Below are 23,731 nucleotides of genomic sequence, written 5' to 3' on the forward strand. Positions count from 1 at the left end.
TTCAACTGAATCATCAGTTGTCATTGTAAATATTTTGTATTTAACAGATTTATTGAATCATTCATGCATTATTCTCTCTTAAGTCCTAAACATTTTATTTGTCATCTTCCTCAAGGTTCCCCACTGAATGGTATACAGTATAGGTTAAACATCATAACGAAATTATGACTCAATCATTTACCTGGCTATTGATCAGTAAGTACTGAAGGTAGCTTTTTCTCTAACATGTTATACCAAGTCCTTTCATGACATAACCTCGCAGTCAGCCTCATTGACGGATCTTTGTGCATCAGCTTACATGCTTGATCTTATACTAGAAAACTTTATGTAAAATGGTTTTTGAATGGTACCTGATTATATTTACATAAAATTATGCATTTGTATGTTTCAGGAATTTGTACTGCATACGCCATCAAGACTCGTAAATGCCCCGGAGGTTTTAACGAGACAAAACACATTGCCTTTACCAATTACACAGCTATTATCATATGGTTGGCTTTTGTACCATTGTACATTGCATCAACAAGTAACTCCATCCGTATTGTGACACTGGCCCTATCTCTGTCGCTCAGGTAAGCTTACAAACTCGAAGGTAAAACATAATGGAAGGTTAGTGTGGGAGGAAGGAGCAACAGAGAAGAGATGAACAAATGTGGAAACACAAATGACAGCAGTGTATGAATATGTGGGGATTATCCTTGTCTCTTCTTTCTGTTGTCCCCTTTCTCCAGACTGACCTGTCATTGTGTTTTTGACTTTATATATATATATATATATATATATTTAATGTTAGTGGCTTTGCGTCGCACCGACACAGATAGATCTTATGGCGGCATTTTTTACTTTACTTGTTACTGGTTTGTTCTTCCAGTACTTATATTGACCCATTGGGCTCCACTGCTCCTCCTGTGTTTGACTTGTGTTCTTATATTCCTGAAATCATCGTTGTCTCTTCCTTTTTCTTGTATTTATCTGACATTCATTTTATCCTACACCTCTCATAGATCTTTCTTTTTATAATGTGCTTTACGTCATACCGACACATATAGGTCTTATGGCAATGATGGGATAGGAAAGAGCTAGGAATGGGAAGGGAGCAGCTGTAGCATTAATTAAGGTACAGCCTATCTCTTTTCCTTGTGTGAAAAATGGGACACCAAGGAAAATCATCTTCAGGGCTGCTGACAGTAGGGTTCAAACCCACTATTTCCCAAATGCAAGCTCACAGCTGCGTGACCATAACTGCATGGCCATCTCACCTGGTCTTCTCACATCAAGACTGAATATCTATCAAGATGGCTCTTAATAAGTGTCAGTGCCCACTTTATACAAAAATTTAACGTTTTTCAGTCTGTTGAAATGCTAATTGAAAATCCACAGCCTGTTTCCAGTCATTTGACCGGGTCAGGAATGGATTGAATGAAGCCCCCATCTAGCGGTGAGGATAGGAATTATGCTGGCTGCCGAAGCCTGTCGCACTCCTCTGGGGAAATTATTAATGACAGGCAGATGAAATGAAATGATATTGGTGAGTGTTGCTGGAATGAAAGATGACAGGGAAAACCGGAGTACCCGGAGAAAAACCTGTCCCACCTCCGCTTTGTCTAGCACAAATCTCACATGGAGAGACCGGGATTTGAACTACAGAACCCAGCGGTGAGAGGCCGGCACGCTGCCGCCTGAGCCACGGAGGCTCTGTTGAAATGCTAATTATAACACTATAAAATACCTACAAGAAAGCACACTAATAAACAAAGAATGGCTTGTTTTATTCTACAAGAACATTATCTGACTCGATCATATCACTTTTAACTATGTATATGTCTGTACATATCACTTTTATCACCAAGTTGGGTCTCTCTTCTATAGGATAACCAAATACTTTTAAGTACAAAGAGAACCCTTTATCATGCATATTTCATGCCAATAACTGCATATGCCCTTGAAACTTGTATGATCAACAGTAGAGATAGTAGCAGACTTCAAGCTGTAGAAATGAAGTTCCTGAGGTCAATGCTACAAAAAACAAGGAGAAATAAGGTCCGGAATGAAGAGATCAGTCAAAATACACAAGTAAAGCAGTCGCTGAGGGAAAATGTAACAACATCAAGATTCAAATTGTATGGCCAAGTAAAAAGGATGGATCAAATGAGAACTGCATGGCTAGAAAAGGAACTGAAAGACAAAAGAGAGGCAGACCAAGGAAACGGTGGACCAATCAAGTAAAGCAGGACCTGGAAGGAAGAGGAGTGGAATGGCATCAAGTTGAGAAGGAAGAAATGTACCTGGATAGATAAAGCGCTGCTGTACTGCACTCGGGTGATGGTTAAAGGATGATGAGGATGATGATTAGGGCTCGGATGCTTAGGAAGAGTCATATTTTTTTCTTTGTCTCTATTTTCTTGCCTGATTGGATTTTTATGCAAATCAGGTGATTATCATCACATTTAAGTGATTTTTTCTTGTCATATAAATGCATATATTGGCTATTTTTTGTCATAAGGTATATTTTGAGCTATTTTCATAGCAACGTCATATTTCAGTCATATTTCAACCATTTGACGACAGCTGGAGCTGTGCAAAATAATCTTCAACTTACCGAATGTGAACTAGTGTTCACAAAACTGCTTCTCGGTATCACATCTGCAGTTAATACAAGTGGAATGCCCTTTGTATAGAATGAAGGTCATAGACCTCACTGCACTTTTACCCCACCCGCTGTACTCAGCAACCTGGTCTCCAAGGTAGAGACAGAAATAATCCTGAAAAACTCGTCCCAGCAGTGATTTAACATTATTTAAATATGCACCAATAGTGTCTTGTGACGTAGAAAGGAGCTTCTGTCCTTACAAGAATGTGTTAAGTGATAATCGGAGGTCTTTCCCGTCTGATGCTTTGAAGATGAATCTTGTTATACACTTCAATTCCACTCGCAGCAGAGAAGAATGAAAAACATATATGTGAGTTTGCGCTATAGACCCTACCAACCTACCGTAAGGTATTGGAAGACATCTACTTAATTCATTTTGTGGTGCTCAATTTAAACTTCAATGCATTTGAATAATATTAATGAAATCTGGGCTGAAACGTTCCACAATATTTCTGAAAAATAGATTGATTTCTAGTTTTCTCGTATTTCAAACCACCAATGCAGGGTGCAAACATGTTTTGACTTTCAAAATGTTGTGTGATCTGATAATCTTAGCGAACTTAGTACTTTATAGGTGTGTATTCCCAAATGTTTGATAAGTGAACCAAGGAAAATAGACTAACTGCTAAACATGTATATTACTGAGCACGATAGCTGCAGTCGTGTAAGTGCAGCCAGTATCCAGTGTTCGGGAGATAGTGGGTTCGAGCCCCACTGTCGGCAGCCCTGAAGATGGTTTTCCATGGTTTCCCATTTTCATATCAGGCTGTACCTTAATTAAGGCCACGCCCGCTTCCTTCTCACTCCTAGCCCCTCCCTGTCCCATCGTCGCCATAAGACCTATCTGAGTCGGTGGGATGTAAAGCAAATAGCAAACATGTATATTTAGAAAATTAATAGGAAAGGAATAATAATTAATTTAGTTAACAAATGTGTATCAAAAGAATTGTCATATTGATTTTATAATTTATTTTAAAATGGCCATATTGAGATTAATCATTTTTGGGTCATATTTTGTAATTTTTGTTTTATTTCATCACTTTTGAGGTCATATTTGCTTGCTTATTTGGACTATTTTTAGGTCTTAAACATCTGAGCCCTAACGATGATGATGTCTGTACAGTATTGTTTATGTTATGTGAACTTGTCAATGACTGTGAATTGCTGATGTTATGAACAAGTGAGACAAAGTTATGAATACAGAAGTTCTCCACTGGCACCTTTGTAACTTTTGAGAAAGTTTTCTGAACTTATCTTTAAGCTGCTAACCATCTGTTACCTCCAGTGACTATGTTTGGACTCCATGTTTCAAATTCATTGGGTGCTGAGAAAAGTGGATGTAGAATAGGGTGAACTGACATCCCATTCCTAATGAGATTTCCCCTTCTTTTAGTCCCTGTCATTTTATCCTAACAAAAACTTATTGGGACATATAATTGCCCCTTTATTTTCTGTCTGCAGAATAAAGTTGGCATTTTACCTCAAATATTAGGCTTATTCTCTTGTTGATCAGGCAATTATGTCATCAAGATCTGGTATATTTAGAAGGCTATGTAAAAGGAAGATGTCATAACACTGTGGTGAACTTAGCTGTTTTATAGCTTTATTAAATCTTTTTATGTTTTAATTTTCTTTACCAATAAAGAATTTAGCATAGATTCAGTTGGAAAATACAAGAATGTTAGTGTAACTTTGTCGAAATAGATTTGCAGCCATCTACATGTTAATAGGTTGATAAAGGAACTTTTCAAATAATTTTCCATTTTATGTCTCTTTATTTTGTAAATAAAATATTGTTTCATTTGTTGTAAAATTACCTATGTGTAGGGTTATTCATTTTTTTTTTCTGCATTTACTAGAATTATGATATACTCGTAACATGGTACTGACTTCATGAAATCATTTCATCAAAATATTCAAGCAAAGTGTTCTGTTTTCTCTGAAAACACCCTAATACAGAAGAACTCTGATTAGTGAGAAGATCTTTTTTGTGTGAACACAACAGTATTTGAAGAAGTGCAGATTATATTTTCAGTAATATTTAATACCCTACACTGGTGTATAAAAAGTCGGGAAGAATGTTCATCATTCAGTTGCCTGTTCATATTGCTTCTCATTTCTGACACATTTGAAACCATCATTATCATCATCATCTTACTGAACCAGTTCCAGTTTCTTGGGTGTGGTGAATGAGCACTCTCCATTTACTTCTGTCCATGTAGATGTCCTCCATAACCTCGTCCAGCTAGATCGTTTCTAATCTGATCAATCCATCTCTTCCTTGGCTGACCTCTTGATATTTTGCCTTCAAATTCCTTCTCAGACTACACTCTACCAGGCGAGTTGGTCGTGCTGTTCGGGGCGTGCAGCTGTGAGCTCGCATCCGGGAGATAGTGGGTTCGAATCCCACTGTCAGCAGCCCTGAAGTTGGTTTTCCATGGTTTCCCATTTTCACACCAGGAAAATGCGGGGGCTGTACCTTGATTAAGGCCACGGCCGCTTCCTTCCCATTCCTAGGCCTTTCCTGTCCCATTGTCGCCATAAGACCTATCTGTGTCGGTGCGACGTAAAGCAAATAGCAGAAAAAGAACTACACTCTAGCTGTTCTTTATGGGTCCATCCTTTTGAGGTGGCCAAACCATTTCACCCTGGCTTTGACACATATCTCACTAAAGGATTTTTTCACTTGGACAAGATGGTGTACCTCGTCATTTCTTATTTTGTCCCTCCTCATTTTCTGAATCATATTTCTTAAGAACTTCATTTCCACTGCTTGTAGTTTGCTGATATTTCTGTTGGTTTGTATACAGGTATCTAGATTGTATGTGGTAGCTGGTACAAAAAAACTACTGTAGAGTTTTAATTTTGATCTTAATGGAACTTGCTTATCCCAAAGAAGTTTTCTCACAAGATGATAAAACTGTGCTGCATTCTCTACTCTACTAGTGATTTCTGCAGATGGTCAGCTATCTGTTGTTAGATTTGAAATCACTAATCTTATAGAGTTTAAGTTCAGCATTTTTTTATATTTATATATTAATTTCATATTATACCAAAGAATTTTCGTAGGAATACAGTGATACAATTTTACTTTCATTATAAATTTATAAATGAAACTTACTGTTTTCTGCCATTTTTGTTTAACTAGTGGACCTTATCACAGAGTAAAAATGTTCATAAGCAATGAATACAGCAGCTAGAGCAAGTGTGCTAGTGCTATCTAGCACTCTTGAGTTCTTGGTCAACAGGCCTTCTCTCTGCCTGGGATGGTACTGACATGGGTCCCTCACCTTAAAACACCCTCAAGTGCTAATTGGCTCCATCAGGATTTGACCTCACTACTTTAAGGAAAATGTGCGCTTGACCAAATTTGCTCCGCAACTATTCAATTAGACAAATTATGTCAAATGTCAGAGAAGTCCTCTTTGTACTTTTTTGTGCTGTTCGACTCTACCATTTGTGTACCTTTTGTATACTTGCCCTGACAGAATTGTCTATGTTCTGCCTTTGTTTGAATCTTTTGTAGTTCAGGTAATCATAAGGAGTAGATTTTCTAGGGCTCAGTACAATGCACAAAGAATAATAAAGTTCTTACATTGTTTTGTAGCGGTTTGGTGCAGCTTGGGTGTCTCTTCTTCCCCAAACTCTACATTGTACTCTTCAAGCCAGAGAAGAATACGAAGGAGGTTGTGATGGCACAGCATAGAAGTTCATCATTTGTGGCAACACCAACCAACCTCACTCCAGTCGTTGTGGTCAATGGTAAGTACCATTTGCAAGCTAGAAAGGTCCTGTAGCCAACCAGAAACCTTGCCTCAATCATAGTTTGATACCAGTAAATATCATGGTTTTCTGACAAAGCTATTGCTTATATGCATTATTTCATCAACATCATCAATCACTACTGATCTGCATTTAGGGCAGTCGCCCAGGTGGCAGATTCCCTATCTGTTGTTTTCCTAGCCTTTTCTTAAATGATCGCAAAGAAATTGGAAAATTATTGAACATTTCCCTTGGTAAGTTATTCCAATCCGTATAAACGAATATTTGCCCCAATTTGTCCTCTTGAATTCCAACTTTATCTTCATATTGTGATCTTTCCTACTTTTAAAGACACCACTCAAACTAATTCGTCTACTAATGTCATTCCACGCCATCTCGCCACTGACAGCTCGGAACATACCACTTAATCGAGCAGCTCGTCTCCTTTCTCCCAAGTCTTCCCAGCCCAAACTTTGCAACATTTTCGTAACACTACTCTTTTGTCAGAAATCACCCAGAACAAATCGAGCTGCTGTTCTTTGGATTTTTTCCAGTTCTTGAATCAAGTAGTCCTGGTGAGGGTCCCATACACTGGAACCGTACTCTAGTTAGGGTCCTACCAGAGACTTACATGCCCTCTCCTTTACATCCTTACTACAACCCCTAAATACCCTCATAACCATGTGCAGAGATCTGTACCCTTTATTAACAATAATATTTATGTGATTACCCCAATGAAGGTCTTTTCTTATATCAACACCCAGGTACTTACAATGATCCCCAAAAGGAACTTTCACCCCATCAACACAGTAATTAAAACTGAGAGGACTTTTCCTATTTGTGAAACTCACAAACTGACTTTTAACCCCATTTATCATCATACCATTGCCCACCGTCCATCTCACAACACTATCGAAGTCACCCTGCAGCTGTTCACAATCTTGTAACTTATTTATTACTCTGTACAGAATAACATCATCTGCAAACAGCCTTATCTTTGATTCCACTTCTTTACACATATCATTGATATATATATATAAGAAAAGATAAAGGTCCAATAATACTGCCTTGAGGAATAAGAATATAAGAATAAGAATACAACCTTGTACTGGGTTTTTATGTTCTTATGAGATGGATATGTTGGATGGATGGATGTTGGATTACTAATATGAGGATGCATTTTAAAGCTTATACATGCATACATACATTTCACCTTATGCATACACAGCCAAGTGAGGGTAAACTCTTCAAATAACACCATATTCCAGTCCAGACTCTGTTGTCTTTTGCTATTTTTAACCAAGTTCATCCATTCTAGTGTAGATTTTCCTTGTAATTCTTTCCTTTTATTTGTATAACCAAAGTTTCTTTCCATATTCTTTCTTTATTTATCGGGTCTCTACATCCAACACACCTCATGAGGAGACCTTGCTGACATGTCCACACCAATTTGACCTTTTTTCAATATATGCGCAGGCCATGGTGAGAACTTCCATTGATTCAAATTTCAAGGCACAATTCCCACCAAATTCCAAGGAAATTTAATTCCCACAACAAACATGCAGCTGAACAAGCAAGCATTCTGCTTCACAGATCTAATCTCACCTGCATAGTGTTTTTATGGGTCTGTTTTAAAGTTCAGTTTGTATGTTATTTGCATTACAAGCACATTCAAAATACACGCAGTCATCATCTCCTTTCCACTTATCCAGCATTTATGGCATTTCTCCACCTTCCTCTGTCTTCGTCTTTCACTCTTCTTTATCGAATCGATCCACCTTCTTCTAGGTCTCCCTCTCACTCTCCATCTCTCAAACTTCATCTCCATCATCTGTTTGGTATCCTTTTCTCCTCCATCCTCTTTACATGTCCAAACCATCTTAGTTTCTTTCATTTCAGTTTTCCATTCTGACCTCCTTTCTCACATCTTTGTTTCTCAGTCTGTTTTTCCTATCATACTTCTTAGGTATTTCATTTTGCTGGCTTGAATTCTACTCTCCTTCCCTACCTGTCATTCTCCAGGTCTCAGCTGCGTAAGTCAACATGGGTGCATAATACATTTTGTACATTATCGTTTTATATTTTCTTAGTGTTTTCTTATTCCAAACAAGGTTTTTCACTTTCTGGTAGAATGCATTGCCCTGTTGCACCCTCTTGCTAATCTCCATGATCAGCCTTGTATTTTGCATTCCCTAGGTTTTTCAAACTGTTAACAATTTCAAGGCTTTGACCACCGATTTTCACATTACCTTTCCCTTGTTTTACTCCTCTTGATATCACCATGGTCTTTCTTTTCTCTGCTCTAATTTTCATACCATACTTTTCAATTTTCCCGTTCATTACATCATCAAGTTGTTCTTGTACTTCTTTTCTGTTCATTCTCCTGACCAGTAATATGTATTTAACAATATTGGTTGACTAATGTGCTTATTGCCATGAGCTTCTGTATAGAAAATTGGATGTTATGTGAACGATACTGAAAATATGAACATCTACGCCATTGTTAAATGTTGGTTATTTCAAGGTGTAGTTATAACTGATGATTGCAAATTTGGTATCACAATGGAATACTGGGCATTTGAGCCAAAGCATTCACAAAATAATTTTCATATGTCTTCATCGATATATTTGTTCTGTCATTTATAGTATGGTATACATCATTATAAGAGTTGCTTGCTGGCAAACTATCCTGGTGGTGCCCTTCCGTCAATTCCTTTAAGTTTCAGCTTTGCAACCATACTTCCCCCGGAACCCAAAAGCTTTGGTTTCCCGGGAGCTGCCCGCCGAGTCATCGGAGGAACTTCGGCGGATCGTTAGCTGGCATCGTTTATCGTTAGAACTAGGGCGGTATCTGATCGCCTTCGAACCTCTAACTTTCGTTCTTGATTAATGAAAACATACTTGGCAAATGCTTTCGCTTCAGTCCGTCTTGCGACGATCCAAGAATTTCACCTCTAATGTCGCAATACGAATGCCCCCCCTCTCCCTATTAATCATTACCTCGGGTTCCGAAAACCAACAAAATAGAACCGAGGTCTTATTCCATTATTCCATGCACACAGTATTCAGGTGCAGCCGGCCTGCTTTAAGCACTCTAATGAGTGAAGTATACCACAGACCTCTGAGTAATAGCAGCAACAGTCAAAAACACTTAAGAGGCAAGATTCAGTCCATAGATCACAAACTTGTGAAGAATAGAGTTTCATTGTTGCACTGTGCTTTCACTTCTTTGTTGTAGTATATGGTTTTCCACCTATTTTTCTGCCTTTTCCTAACATTCTCTTTCTAATTGACTATGTTAATACATCTTCTTGTGCTCTTATTAAGTTGGTTTAATTTTGAAACTGATTCGGCTTCATGCTCTCCGTCTGCCATCTTTGATTGATAACCAACTTTTTCTAACAACACTCAACTTTCAACTCTCAATTACGGAACAAAGACTGTAGCCAAAGTATTTGTGAAAACATGCTGAGAAATGATGCAGCACTGGATAATGTATGTTATTCCAACTGAATCTCGCTTTCAGTAAAAATGGATTATACAACTTTTCTGTGGCAAACTTTGATAGAGCCACGTAATTCTTGCCTACTAGCTTCCAATGCTAATCATTACACCTAAGTAATACAGTCATACACACACACCGTCACAGACACATATTTTCTACTTGCACATATGAACAGTGCTGAAGATCAAAGTATTCCAAACACTTAAAATATAAATCAACATTCATCTAATTTTGTCAGTGATTGTAATATGTTGCACATACTAATGAAGCTGTTTGATCCTTTTATAGGTGGTGCACATTACATTCAAAACAATGATATTCTCAAGTCAGACGTGTCCGATGGTGGACGTGCCCAACAGTTACGGACAGAAGTTCCTCGAAGAAGTCCATCGCCCAGTGTCTGTATGTTTTTGTTCATATTTCTGGTTTATTAACTTAATTTTAGAGAATAGACCTATATTTTTTCAATGTTGATATGCATTACATAGCAATGATAACAGTTACAGTAGTAGAATTAAAACAAATCACGACATTTATAGCAGTAAATGAATTGACTCATTCAACCACTTGCTGCTATTCTCAGCAGCTGACTCCTGGACAGCAACATTTGATTTTCTTTTTTTTTTAATTAGTGTGGTAGCAGAGAGAACTTTGTTTTATTAAAATATTGAAACCACTGCTGAAACATACTTCTAGACCCTCAGACGAGTCTTAAGGTAGTAAAAATAGAAAGCTTGGATATTATGTACAGGTCGCACGTTTCAAATACATTGTAGTATTCTTTATCAAGACGACTGATGTAGGCTACTCCTACTCAATCTGAGATATTCAGTTTGCCACCCAGGCAGCTAAAATCAGTTACAAAGCTGGTGTCTGTGCCTTGCTTTACAGTAGATTGTATTTTCACCCCCAAACTCTTGCAAGCTCCAACCCAAGAATTGCTGATTTTGTAGTCTTTTATAAGTGCAGGTTGTTCAGGTATTTTCTTGGTCTCTTGGATTAGATTCTTAGTTTCTCCAAAATAAATTTTATGGCTTGTTTCTGATGAATGCTTAGCTACAGCTAATATTTCCTTGTTTTGATCTTTGTGTGATGGGTATATTCTTTGAATTTGGTAGAAATTGGTCACTTCAGTTTGTCTACATAGCAGATACTGTATTTACATTCAGTTCAATGTGATAGACTAATGGGGTCTATTGGCAACCAGTAAATAATGACCATAGAATGAAGACAGGGTCCAACCTGGACACAATGAATGTAATGGTTGTTTAACAGAGCATGGAAGCTTCAACTCTCAAATAGAAAGCTTGGAGTTCCATCTACAGTTGATTGTATGATGATGAGTAATAGAATGTGCAATGTTAGGTGGATACTGAAGCATAGGATGTAGGTAGCTCTTCATTTCAAAAATAATGTATGCATTGATGTTCATGATGTGGGTTACTGTAGTCACGTCCTAAGTTCATGAACCATGGGCAACAGCTGAGTGGCCTAGTAAGTGGTCCTGAGAGTCGGGATACCAGTTGCTATGAAATGGGAGTGGACATCTCAGACATATTCTGAGTCATGGCCTATCTTTTGCTCAGGTGGCTAGGACTATACAGTCCACCGGTGGTCCATAACCCGTTAGAGAAGAGATCCTCACTTGGACTATGTGTAAGTAGGGTAGCATCCTGCTTCATGAATTTACCGATCTCAGAACATTTTAAGCAAGCCTCGGACCTATGGGAGTAATGGAGTCCCACTCCCATTTGAAAGGTGAGGTACTCCTTGGAAACAACTTGGCGAACAAAATGGAATGATATAGATGTTGATTCCCAAAGGGAATCTGAAATATTTGTTCAGAATGAGTAAATTTATAATACCAAAATAAATGGTCCATTATTGGACATTATAAATTTTCCAGCTAACTCATTCCTGATTGCCAGCATTTCACCCCCGTGTGCTAGGCTGGGTTCATCAGTTGGTACCTAGCACACCTACCAAGACGCTGGTTAGTGCATACCGTGGAGGCTACTGCGTAGGCTAATTGTAGCCACCGGCAGTGCCAATGCACTATGAGAGACTTTGTCTCATTACCAAAAACTGATGCACTAACCAGCGTCTTGGTAGGTGTGCTAGGTACCAACTGATGAGCCCAGCCTAGCACATGGGGGCGAAACGCTGGCAACCAGGAATGAGTTAGCTGGAAAATTTATAATGTCCAATAACGGACGGTAGAACAAAATGGATTTCGATGGGGAACTATTAATGAGGCTTATGGAAGAAAGAAAGTAGAACTGGCTGAGTCAGCAAAGAGGATACATGCGGATGTCCTAGGAGTAAGTGATATTCGGCTAAGGGGAGATAACGAGGAAGAGATAGATTATAAAGTGTACTTGACGGGAGTTAGAAAGAGAAGGGCAGAGTATGGGGTAGGGCTGTTTATCAGGATACCATTGCACGCAACATAGTTTCTGTTAGGCACGTAAATGAGTGAATGATGTGGGTAGATTTGTCAGTTGGAGGAATTAGGACGAGAATTGTCTCAGTGTATTCACCATGTGAGGGTGCAGATGAGGATGAAGTTGACAAGTTTTATGAAGCATTGAGTGACATCGTGGTCAGGATCAACAGCAAGGATAGAATAGTGCTAATGGGCAATTTCAATGCGAGAGTTGGAAATAGAACTGAAGGATATGAAAGGGTGATTGGTAAATGTGGGGCAATGGGAAGCATTTGCTTGACTTCTGTGCTAGTATGGGTTTAACAATTATGAATACATTCTTCAAGCATAAAGCTATTCACCACTACACATGGGAGGCTAGGGGTACCAGATCCATAATAGACAATATCTTAACTGACTTCGAGTTCAGGAAATCTGTTAGGAATGTATGAGTTTTCTGGAGATTTTTCAATGATACAGACCACTATCTGATCTGTAATGAACTAAGTATCTCTAGGCCTAGAGTAGAGAAAGTGAAATTTGTCTGCAAACGAATAAGGGTAGAAAATATCCAGGGCGAGGAAATTAGACAGAAGTACACGGATATGGTTAGTGAGGAGTTTGGAACAGTGGACAGTAAGCAGGTTCAGGATATAGAGAGAGAATGGATGGCATACAGGGATGCTGTAGTAGAAACAACAAGGGAATGCCTAGGAACAACTGTGTTTAAAGATGGGAAAGGTGAACATCTTGGTGGAATGATGAAGTGAGAGCAGCTTGTAAATGTAAAAAGAAGGTTTATCGGAAATGGCTCCAAACAAGGGCCAAGGCAGACAGGGATTTGTACATAGATGAAAGAAACAGAGGGGAACAAACAGTTGTTGAATTCAAAAAGAAGTCGTGGGAAGATTTTGGTAATAATCTGGAAAGACTAGGTCAGGCAGCAGGGAAACCTTTCTGGACAGTCATAAAGAATCTTAGGAAGGGGGAAAAAGGAAATGAACAGTGTTTTGAGTAATTCAGGTGAACTCATAATAGATCCCATGGAATCACTGGAGAGGTGGAGGGAATATTTTGAACACTTTCTCAACCTAAAAGAAAATCTTCCTGGTGGTGTTGTGAACAGTGAAGCTCATGGGGAGGAGGAAAATGTTGGTGAAATTATGCTTGAGGAGTGGAAAGGATGGTAAATAAACTCCATTGTCACAAAGCAGCAGGAATAGATGAGATTTGACATGAAATGGTGAAGTTTAGTGGGAAGGTAAGGATGAAATGGCTTCATAGAGTAGTTTTAGCATGGAGTGTTGGTAAGGTACCTTCAGATTGGACAAAAGCAGTAATTGCACCTATCTTTAAGCAAGGGAACAGGAAGGATCATTTGCCTGGTGTGAAAATGGGAAAACATGGAAAACCATCTTCAGGGCTGCCGACAGTGGGGTTCAAACCCACTATCTCCCAAATACTGGATACTGGCCACACTTAAGCAACTGGAGCTATCGAGCTCGGTACAGGAAGGATTGCAACAACTATCGAGGTATCTCATTGATTAGTATACCAGGCAAAGTATTCACTGGCATCTTGGAAGGGAGAGTGTGGTCAGTCGTTGAGAAGAAGTTGGATGAAAAGCAGTGTGGTTTCAGACCACAGAGATGCTGTCAGGATCAGATTTTCAGTATGCGCCCGGTAATTGAAACATGCTATGAGAGGAAGAGTCATTTGTATTTCTGTTTCAGAGATCTAGAGAAAGCATATGACAGGGTACCGAGGGAAAAGATGTTCGCCATACTGGGGGACTATGGAATTAAAGGTAGATGATTAAAATCAATCAAAGGCATTTATGTTGACAATTGGGCTTCAGTGAGAATTGATGGTAGAATGAGTTCTTGGTTCAGGGTACTTACAGGGGTTAGACAAGGCTGTAATCTTTCACCTTTGCTGTTTGTAGTTTACATGGATCATCTGCTGAAAGGTATAAAATGTCAGAGAGGGATTCAGTTAGGCTGAAATGTAGTAAGCAGTCTGGCCTATGCTGATGACTTGGTCTTAATGGCAGAGTGTGCCGAAAGCCTGCAGTCTAATATCTTGGAACTTGAAAGTAGGTGCAATGAGTATGGTATGAAAATTAGCCTTTCAAAGACTAAATTGATGTCAGTAGGTAAGAAATTCAACAGAATTGAATGTCAGATTGGTGATACAAAGCTAGAACAGGTCGATAATTTCAAGTATTTAGGTTGTGTGTTCTCCCAGGATGGTAATATAGTAAGTGAGATTGAATCAAGGTGTAGTAAAGCTAACGCAGTGAGCTCGCAGTTGCGATCAACAGTATTTTGTAAGAAGGAAGTCAGCTCCCAGACGAAACTATCTTTACATCGGTCTGTTTTCAGACCAACTTTGCTTTACGGGAGCGAAAGCTGGGTGGACTCCGGATATCTTATTCATAAGTTAGAAGTAACAGACATGAAAGTAGCGAGAATGATTGCTGGTACAAAGTGGGAACAATGGCACGAGGGTATTCGGAATGAGGAGATAACGGCTAATTTAGGAATGAACTTGATGGATGCAGCTGTACGCATAAACTGGCTTCGGTGGTGGAGTCATGTGAGGCGAATGGAGGAGGATAGGTTACCTAGGAGAATAATGGACTCTGTTATGGAGGGTAAGAGAAGTAGAGGTAGACCAAGACGACGATTTAAAAATAAGAGGTATAGAACTAAATGAGGCCACAGCACTAGTTGCAAATAGAGGATTGTGGCAACGTTTAATAAATTCACAGAGGCTTGCAGACTGAACACTGAAAGGCATAATAGTCTATAATGATGATGTATGTATGTTTGTGTATATGCATTGACCATATACAAAACTTGTCATTACTGAGCGAGTTGGCTGTGCGGTTAGGAGCATGCAGCTGTAAGCTTGCATTTGAGAGATAGTGGGTTCGAATCCCTCTGTCGGCAGCCCTGAAGATGGTTTTCCATGGTTTCCTATTTTCTCACCAGGAAAATGCTGGGATTGTACCTTAATTAAAGCCACGTCAGTTATATAGGAAAAACGCTAACACATTATATAATCTTCAATGGTTATTAGAAGCTTACTTAACAATTTATTTACAAATTTTTACCTTTCTTTTGGTGTTTTATTGGTATATTGTGAGTACTGTCTTGTAACCAATACATATTTATCTCTGGCCTTCGAATTATTCCAATAAACAAAACTAACGCAATAAACTGCCGAATTTCACAAAAGTTGGTTTCCTTTGAAAATTGTGCCCTTGTACTCGGAGTTTTTTTTACAAGTTTTGGAAAGCTCCTTTTAGCATAAGAATAGATTTGAATCACTACCAAATGTATATCATCATCCGTTAGAAATAATTTGAAACAAATCGCACTGACCTCTTGTATACTAGGATTTCCAGTGAATGGAACTATATTAGACCGTACCATATTCCTAGACCAACAATTTTTCCTTACAAAGTTATGTTCTACATCTCGTACCATCACCACTGCTCCCAGCATTTCTTCTTCAATTTCACTAGAAATACCAACAAGATCAACATCTGAAAAATTATTTGAATCGTTATCACTGCTATCAGAAATACTGATATCACTTAGAGATTCATCTTCAATGTAGTCCCTTATTTTATTTTCAAAAAATCGTCTTTTTTGTGGGGTTGCAATTTCTGTTTACCTCGTCAGCTGGTCAGAGAGTGTACGTAAAAGAGAGGAGATAAGAGATATTAAGGCCAAAGATTTATGAATGCAGCTGGAAACCTTCCTGCCATCTGTCAAGAATGCTGGAAAACATTTTCCACAGAGATTACAATGCCTGAGAAATTACTGGGCGATCGCAAAATAAACACTGCAGCTAAACGAGAATTTCTCGGACGGTCACGTTACAGGCAAGCAAACAGTGCCCGATAATTTTTCGGGTGTGCCACTGAAAAGGTTAATCCCGTTTTGTGGTATAGAGTTAGAGACGAGGTGACATGTATTATGTATTACACGGTATGCTTTTTTATTACGGCCAGATGCACTTCCTGATGCCACCCTCAGTTGAGGAGCTAATGAAGATAAAATGAATGATGGGGAATGAAAGAGGATAAGGAGGTAGAAAGAATTGGCCATGGCCTATGGATACGAACTTTCCCAGTATTTGCTGGAAGTAAAAATGGGAAACCACAGAAAACCATTCGCAGGACAGGTGAACCCACGTGTCTTCTAAATGCTGAGTGGCTCCTTAGCCGTAGTGTGTTAACACATGCGGCTAATCCACTCGGTCATATATTCTTCAAATAGACGGGCTCTTTCCTGATCAATCCTAGTTTCCCTACATTCATTTTTCTCAGCTTCTGACAAGCTTGTTTCTGTTACTTGGTTTTATCAGGGGGGTGTGCATCAGCAGTTGCTGAGGGACTATCTTGAAATCTTTCTGATTTTAATGTGGTGGGCAATGGAGGAAAAGGAAAAAAGAAAAGAGAGATTGATGAATGCAGGTAGTAAACATGCAAATACAGGAGGAGAGAAGGACTCCTCCAGTGTGTTGCAGTTAGCGTTATTAGCTCCTGTTCTTGGAGGTCCAGGTTTGATTCCTGGTACTGCAGAACTTTAAGATTGGAAATAATTAATACTATTTGCTTTACGTCCCACTAACTACTTTTACGGTTTTCCGAGACACTGAGGTGCTGGAATTTAGGCCCGCAGGAGTTCTTTTACATGCCAGTAAATCTACCGACACAAGGATGATGTATTTAAGCACCTTCAAATACCACCGGACTGACCTAGGATCGAACCTGCCAAGTTGGGGTCAGAAGTCCAGCGTCTCAACCGTCTGAGCCACTCAGTCTAGCAAAGATTGGAATGAGGGCTGGTGTGTGGTTATAAAAGTACATGCAACTTGACTCCATTAGCAGTGTATCTGAAAAGAGATACACCTCCTTCAGATGACATGAGTTTACATTTTTTTTACTCTTCACATTCTGACGTATCATTGAGTTTATCCTACTGTTCATTCCTGTACATGTTCCTATTTCTCTGTATATGACTTAATAAATTTGTTTTCATCTGGATTTTTGTAGGAGATGTCTGCGTAATTTGTCATAGTAGGTAAATTTGTTGTACTCTTCTATATTTCTGTCTTCATGAATCTTATTTTCTGCTCACTCCTTGGGTCAGTAGTAAAGTATCAGCCTCTGATTGCCAAAGTCAGAGTTTCAGACCTGGCAGAGGTCGTCTGATTTCGATAGACTGAAAAAAGTCCATTTGACACTCCATGTCATGCTATGTTGCCAGCCCCTTGGTGTAGGGGTAGCATGCCTGCCTCTTACCTGGAGACCCGAGTTCGATTCCCGCCCAGGTCAGGGATTTTTACCTCGATCTAAGGGCTGGTTCAAGGTCCACTCAGCCTACATGATTACAGTCAAGGAGCAATCTGACGGTGAGATGGTGGCCCTGGTCTAGAAAGCCAAGAATATAGGCAGAGAGCATTTGTGGTGCTGACCACACGACACCTCATAATCTGCAGGCCTTCGGGCTGAGCAGTGGTCGTTTGGTAGGCCATGGCCCTTTGGGGCTGTTGCGCCATGGGGTTTGGTTTGTTTTCTTGTCATGCTATGTTGGTATGTAAAAACTCTGGTGACACATTTGGTGTTTACCCAACAAAATTTGCTAAATCTCAGTCATAGACACCAAAGAAAGAATTGGTTTGCTCAGCCAGTAGAAGGGCTAAAGTAAAACAGAATGACACAGTTGACAAGCAGGTAGCCAGATGCTGTCAAATTAAAATACGTACGCACGGCAGCTGAAGGGCCATTTTATTATTATTATTATTATTATTATTATTATTATTATTATTATTATTATTATTATTATTATTATTATTATTATTATTATTATTATTATTATTATTATTATTATCTGATCATTTTTCCTGTTTTAATTTTAGGGAGATCAAAGTTATCTCTGAAGGAGGCTCGCAAGAATTCCTCCATTATGAATACTGCTACATCGGAACTGAATCTGGTTGAAAATCACATGAAGAAAGAACTGTCTCAGGAATCAGCCGAGTTGAGGATTGTGTGAAGAGGAAGTCAGGTAACAAGCTGCTGACCAAATAATGCAAGTGATTCACAAGCAGGTCTCTGTGGATCACAATGAGTGGTGTTAGTACTAGATGACAGCGAGTTGTCATGGATAATGGCTGTGGAAATGAGAACAAGAGTGTTGTTTTTTATAATGTTGTTACAGTATTTATATTTATTGATGCACAGAAGATTGAGGCACTTCTGAAGAATTTTATGTGATTTGAAGAGAAGAGAAGCTGCCTTTGAAATGAAACATTTCTTTAGAAAGTGAGGTTCAAGGGGGTTCCAGAAATTAAGGTACACCTTTATTTCTTTCAATGGAGTCAATGTTAACTATGCAACTTTTTTTTTTTTTTTTTGCTAGTTGTTTTACGTCGCACCGACACAGATAGGTCTTACGGCGACGATGGGTCAGGAAAGGGCTAGGAGTGGGAAGGAAGCGGCCGTGGCCTTAATTAAGGTACAGCCCCAGCATTTGCCTGGTGTGAAAATGGGAAACCACGGAAAACCATTTTCAGGGCTGCCGACAGTGGGGTTCGAACCTACTATCTCCCGAATACTGGATACCGGCCGAACTTAAGCGACTGCAGCTATCGAGCTCGGTAACTATGCAACTTGTTCTTAAAAATGTGGAAAGTAGTCAGGGCAGTACATACCAAAATGACACAAAATGTCGGTATGAACGTGCGTCATATGGTCACTTCTTTGAGTTACAGACATGATGAAGTTGTATTGGAATTTTTGGTAATAGCCCTACTTGGCACATTCTACTTAAAGTAGCTGTAACCACATTTGTGTACAACAGCGGTGACCAGGAATGTCGCACCTGTGTAGCACACTAATATGTGATAAGCTGGTCCCATGCTTGCTCATTACAAATACAAATCCGTATGATACGGGCTTGTTTGAGTAAATCTGTGACAGCACATTCTAATTAACAGTATATCACGTACGAAATGCTATTGTATTGTATGTTATTAGTGTCATCTTCATCATCATTTCATCCTCATCATGACGCGCAGGTCGCCTACGGGAGTCAAATCAAAAGACCTGCACCTGGCGAGCCGAACTTGTTCTCGGACACGCCCGGCATTAAAAGCCATACGCCATTTCATTTCAACGCTTTCGCGAAGTAATGATGAAACCAGTGTCTGGCACAAACGTACAGCACACAGAGAAGCGAGGCTGTTTTGCAAGCTTTCATCAGATAATCTTGCATGCAACCATGACTTGTGAATTTTCATTACAGAGAAAAACCTTTCACAAAACATATGTTTTAAAGGATTGCAAATTTTTTCCACTTCTTCTCTTTTCTGGTATGCTTTTCATAATGCAATGTGTTTGCAACAGCACTTCCATCCAACTGCCGTCCTGAACCATATGCGCTATGTTCCTAGCCATTAGAATCATACAATACACCTGGCCAGCTCTACAGTCAGTCACTGGCGTAGCCAAGGGGGGGGGCCCAGTGGGGCCGGGCCCCCCCCCAAAATGTTTCCTGAACTAGAGCGAGGATCGGCCGTTGTTTTATGTACGGTATGAACAACTTAAAAACTTACGCCGAAATATTAAATTAACGTAGCGACAAAGAATCTACTAGCAGGGCTCAATACGGCCATTCATAATTCTAGGCCTACATATTTGTACTGCTTGAATTAAAGGAAAACACTTAGGATTGTGATGCGCGGGGATATTTCACTGTAGAGGCCTCAGTATTGGGAATGCAGCTGTGTGTTGACAAATGCCAAAAGATGAGGAAAAGGGCAATTAGCCAGGGATGACTCAATAGGGGGCCGGAACGTGACCACCGAGATAACGGTGTCCACAGCCAGAAACAGTTCAAAGCTTACAATATCGCGTCAGCTTTTGCAGATCGGTTCCAGGAAACTGGGGTTGTACCGTGGTTGAAAGATGTGCTATGTTTAAGTTGCATCGTTCGGAAGAATGTGACAGGATTGTGAGCTGCACGTTAGTTCCTCATTTTGTGCCATATAAGTAACTTTATTTGAACACGGACCGTTTTGCCACTAAGGGCAAAATAATGTGCATCCTCGGTAAGTTCTTTTTTAAAAATTCTAACAGTAGCAAGACAGATCGCAGATGCGTGCCTTAGTTCTATAGGTAGGTCTATATATTTTGTCAAATGCCCGGGGACTGATTGGAACCTCAAATGGCACCATCAAAAGTGCATGTAAATATCTTGTAATCAGCGAACGTGATAACTCAGTTCCAATGGTTCTATCTTCTCATCAACACGGCCGAGGCTTGAGTCGCAGTCGATGCATGAAACATTTTAAAAATGGGAAGTCACGTTCTATTGATTCAGATTCTACTTAAAACACTAGGTCGCGTGCCTTACCTTTCTTTACTACTTTTGAGACATAATCGCATCATTTACGATGGTGTATTTTGAGTATCAACCATTCTGCGGGCTTACCTTGTACCTTAAATGGTGAGTGGATACAGTGGCGTGGATACAACTTTTCCTTGGAAGGGGTTGTGAAAAGATGTTTTATTTTGTATTTAGAATTTGCTTTACGTCGCACCGTAGGTCTTATGGCAACGATGGGAAAGTAAACGGTTAGGAGTGGGAAGGAAGCGGCTGTAGCCTTAATTGTATGTTGTATGTTCAGCCCTAAGGCTGGTTAGATCCTCAACAGCTCCGCCATCAGGTGTGAAAATGGGAAACCACTGAAAACCATCTTTAGGGCTGCCGACAGTGGGGTTCGAAGCGGATGCAAGCACACAATTGTGCGCCCTTAACCGCACGGCAAACTCGCCCGGTGGATATGAAAAGAAAGCCGGTTCTACCGAGTACGGTGACGGATCTTCCGTAGATATTGATGGGTTTGATTGTTACCATGTAATTATATCCAACAATCTAAATCATAGCTTCTGTACTCTAAACCGGTTGCATTATTGAAACTATTCGTAAAATTGATAATATCATTCTTCGTTTGTGAGGAAGTAGAATCTTCATTTAATTTTTTTCTTTAAAAAAAGGAACCACTTTGGTACTACGCCCCGTGAAGGTGACTACCTGCCAGGTCGTAGATATTTCGATCACGGGAGATTCGTGGCTAACTCTATTGCATCCACAAACAAGGCTGTATCTTCCCGATCCCGTGACTTTCTTAACTCTGTCAGTGGCGGGCATCGAATGCAGGATGCCTTAAGTCTAATTCTAAAATAAGGAGACCTAAAAGTAACAAGCCAACCCCGGGGTGCAGGGGTAGCTTGCCTGCCTCTTACCGGAGGCCCCGGGTTCGATTCCCGGCCAGGTCAGGTTTTTTTAATCTGGATCTGAGGACTGGTTCGAGGTACACACAGCCCACGAGATTACAATTGAGGAGCTATCTGATGGTGAGATGGCGGCCCCGATCTAGAAAGCCTAGAATAACGGCGGAGAGGATTCGTCCTGCTGACCACAGGACACCTCGTAATTTGCATGACTTCGGGCTGAACAGCGGTCGCTTGGTAGGCGATGGCCCATCGGGGCTGTTATGCCATGGAGTTTGGTTTGGAAAAGTGTACAGAGAAGGAAGCGACACCCCTGCAAGGCCCTTTAGCTTCCAGCTAGTTCTTCCGTCCGGTCTCGTGCATTTAGGACAGTTGGAAAACATACACCTTAATAATGCTCTTTATTAAACCTGTGTAAACATACTAACTGAATCTATTTATAACAATAATCACAAACGTCTCCTTTTCATGTGGTTCAGTTGGTTGAGTCGCGGTCCTTCTGAGTCCGAGTTCGCAGGTTCAAATCCCGACTTTGGTCGGTGGCCCTCAAAACGGTGTTGAAATGGCAACAGCACCATATCGTTGGTTTCTGGCACGTTAATAAAAATTATACATACGAATATTAACCAAACACCAAACCCCATGGCACTACAGCCCTTGAAGGGCCTTTGCCTACCAAGCGACCGCTGCTCAGCCCCGAAGGCATGCCGATTACGAGGTGTCGTGTGGTCAGCACGACGAATCCTCTCGGCCGTTATTCTTGGCTTTTTAGACCGGGGCCGCTATCTCACCGCCAGATAGCTCCTCAATTCTAATCACGTACGTTGAGTGGACCTCGAACCAGCCCTCAGGTCCAGGTAAAAATCCCTGACCTGGCCGGGAATCGAACCCGGGGCCTCTGGGTGAGAGGCAGGCACGCTACCCCTACACCACGGGACCGGCACATACGAATATTGGCGTCATAAAACTGTAATTTTATAATACTATATTCTGCACCCCAGGCTTGCGAGGGAAACGAATTAACAATTTGCTTTACGTCACAACGACACTGATAGGCCTTATGGTGACGATGGGGTAGGAAAGACGTAGGAGTGGGAAGGAAGTGGCCGTGGCCTTAATTAAGGTACAGCCCCAGCATTGTCTGGTGTGAAAATGGGAAACCACGGGAAACCATTTTCAGGGCTGCCGACAGAAGGGTTCGAATCCACTGGCTCCCGGATGCAAGCTCACAGCTGCGCTGCCCTAACTGCTAGGGAAACTAATAGGACAAGGTAAACACTCCGTAGCATATGTTGTGACGTATATTTTTCTTTGCCAACTAACAAAATATCTATACCCATACCCTTACATTCTATATTTATTTATTTATTAGTGCCTTTTTTACAGTGGCGAAGTTAGGGCTCGAGGTCCTCTCGTACACTTAACCGCACACTAATCAAAATCTTAAATAAAATACTGAGATACGTAAAAAGTTAAAACTACATAAATTAATATAATTAAAATAAATTTAAATAAATTACTAAATTAATATTAAAACGAATTAATATTAAAAAGTGCGGCTCCATGGCTAAATGGTTAGCGAGTTGGCCTTTGGTCACAGGGGTCCTGGGTTCGATTCCCAGCAGGGTTGGGAATTCTAACCATCATTGGTTAATTTCGCTGGCACGGGGGCTGGGTGTATGTGTCGTCTTCATCATCATTTCATTCTCATCCCGACGCGCAGATCGCCTACAGGAGTCAAATAAAAATACCTGCACCTGGCGAGCCTAACATGTCCTCGGACACTCCCGGCACTTCATTTCAATATTAAAAACTCTTAAAAATGACTAATCCTCAGGCACGCACACATTCACACTTCAACCATTCAGTCACCTGTCCTCAGCAGGTAGTCTCGGCAGGTGACCTTAAATCTTGATCTCTGACCTGAGCTGACAGGGAATTCCATAATATGGCGCCGATCACCACAAATGATCTATTAATTTTAATTGTGCGGTGCAATGGAATAGAAAGAAAGGATCTAGAACGTGTATTTAAGTTGTGAAATGATGATAAAAAGGTGAATTTAGAAGAAAT

At 40.2% G+C, this 23,731-nt stretch overlaps 1 protein-coding gene across 1 annotated transcript in view; it reads left to right on the forward strand.

Moving 5' to 3' along the window:
• The window catches only part of LOC136875862 (metabotropic glutamate receptor 3), a 67,529-nt gene extending 49,113 nt beyond the window's left edge, over positions 1 to 18,416 (forward strand). The window contains exons 15-18 of the mRNA XM_068228227.1: positions 392 to 572; positions 6,258 to 6,412; positions 10,206 to 10,319; positions 18,280 to 18,416. Of these exons, the coding sequence (XP_068084328.1) occupies positions 392 to 572; positions 6,258 to 6,412; positions 10,206 to 10,319; positions 18,280 to 18,416 (587 nt within the window). The remainder of the gene's footprint in view (positions 1 to 391; positions 573 to 6,257; positions 6,413 to 10,205; positions 10,320 to 18,279) is intronic.
• Positions 18,417 to 23,731: the final 5,315 nt, after the last annotated feature.

Source organism: Anabrus simplex, chromosome 6, assembly GCF_040414725.1.
Source record: "Anabrus simplex isolate iqAnaSimp1 chromosome 6, ASM4041472v1, whole genome shotgun sequence".
In the NCBI taxonomy this organism is placed as follows: domain Eukaryota; kingdom Metazoa; phylum Arthropoda; class Insecta; order Orthoptera; family Tettigoniidae; genus Anabrus; species Anabrus simplex.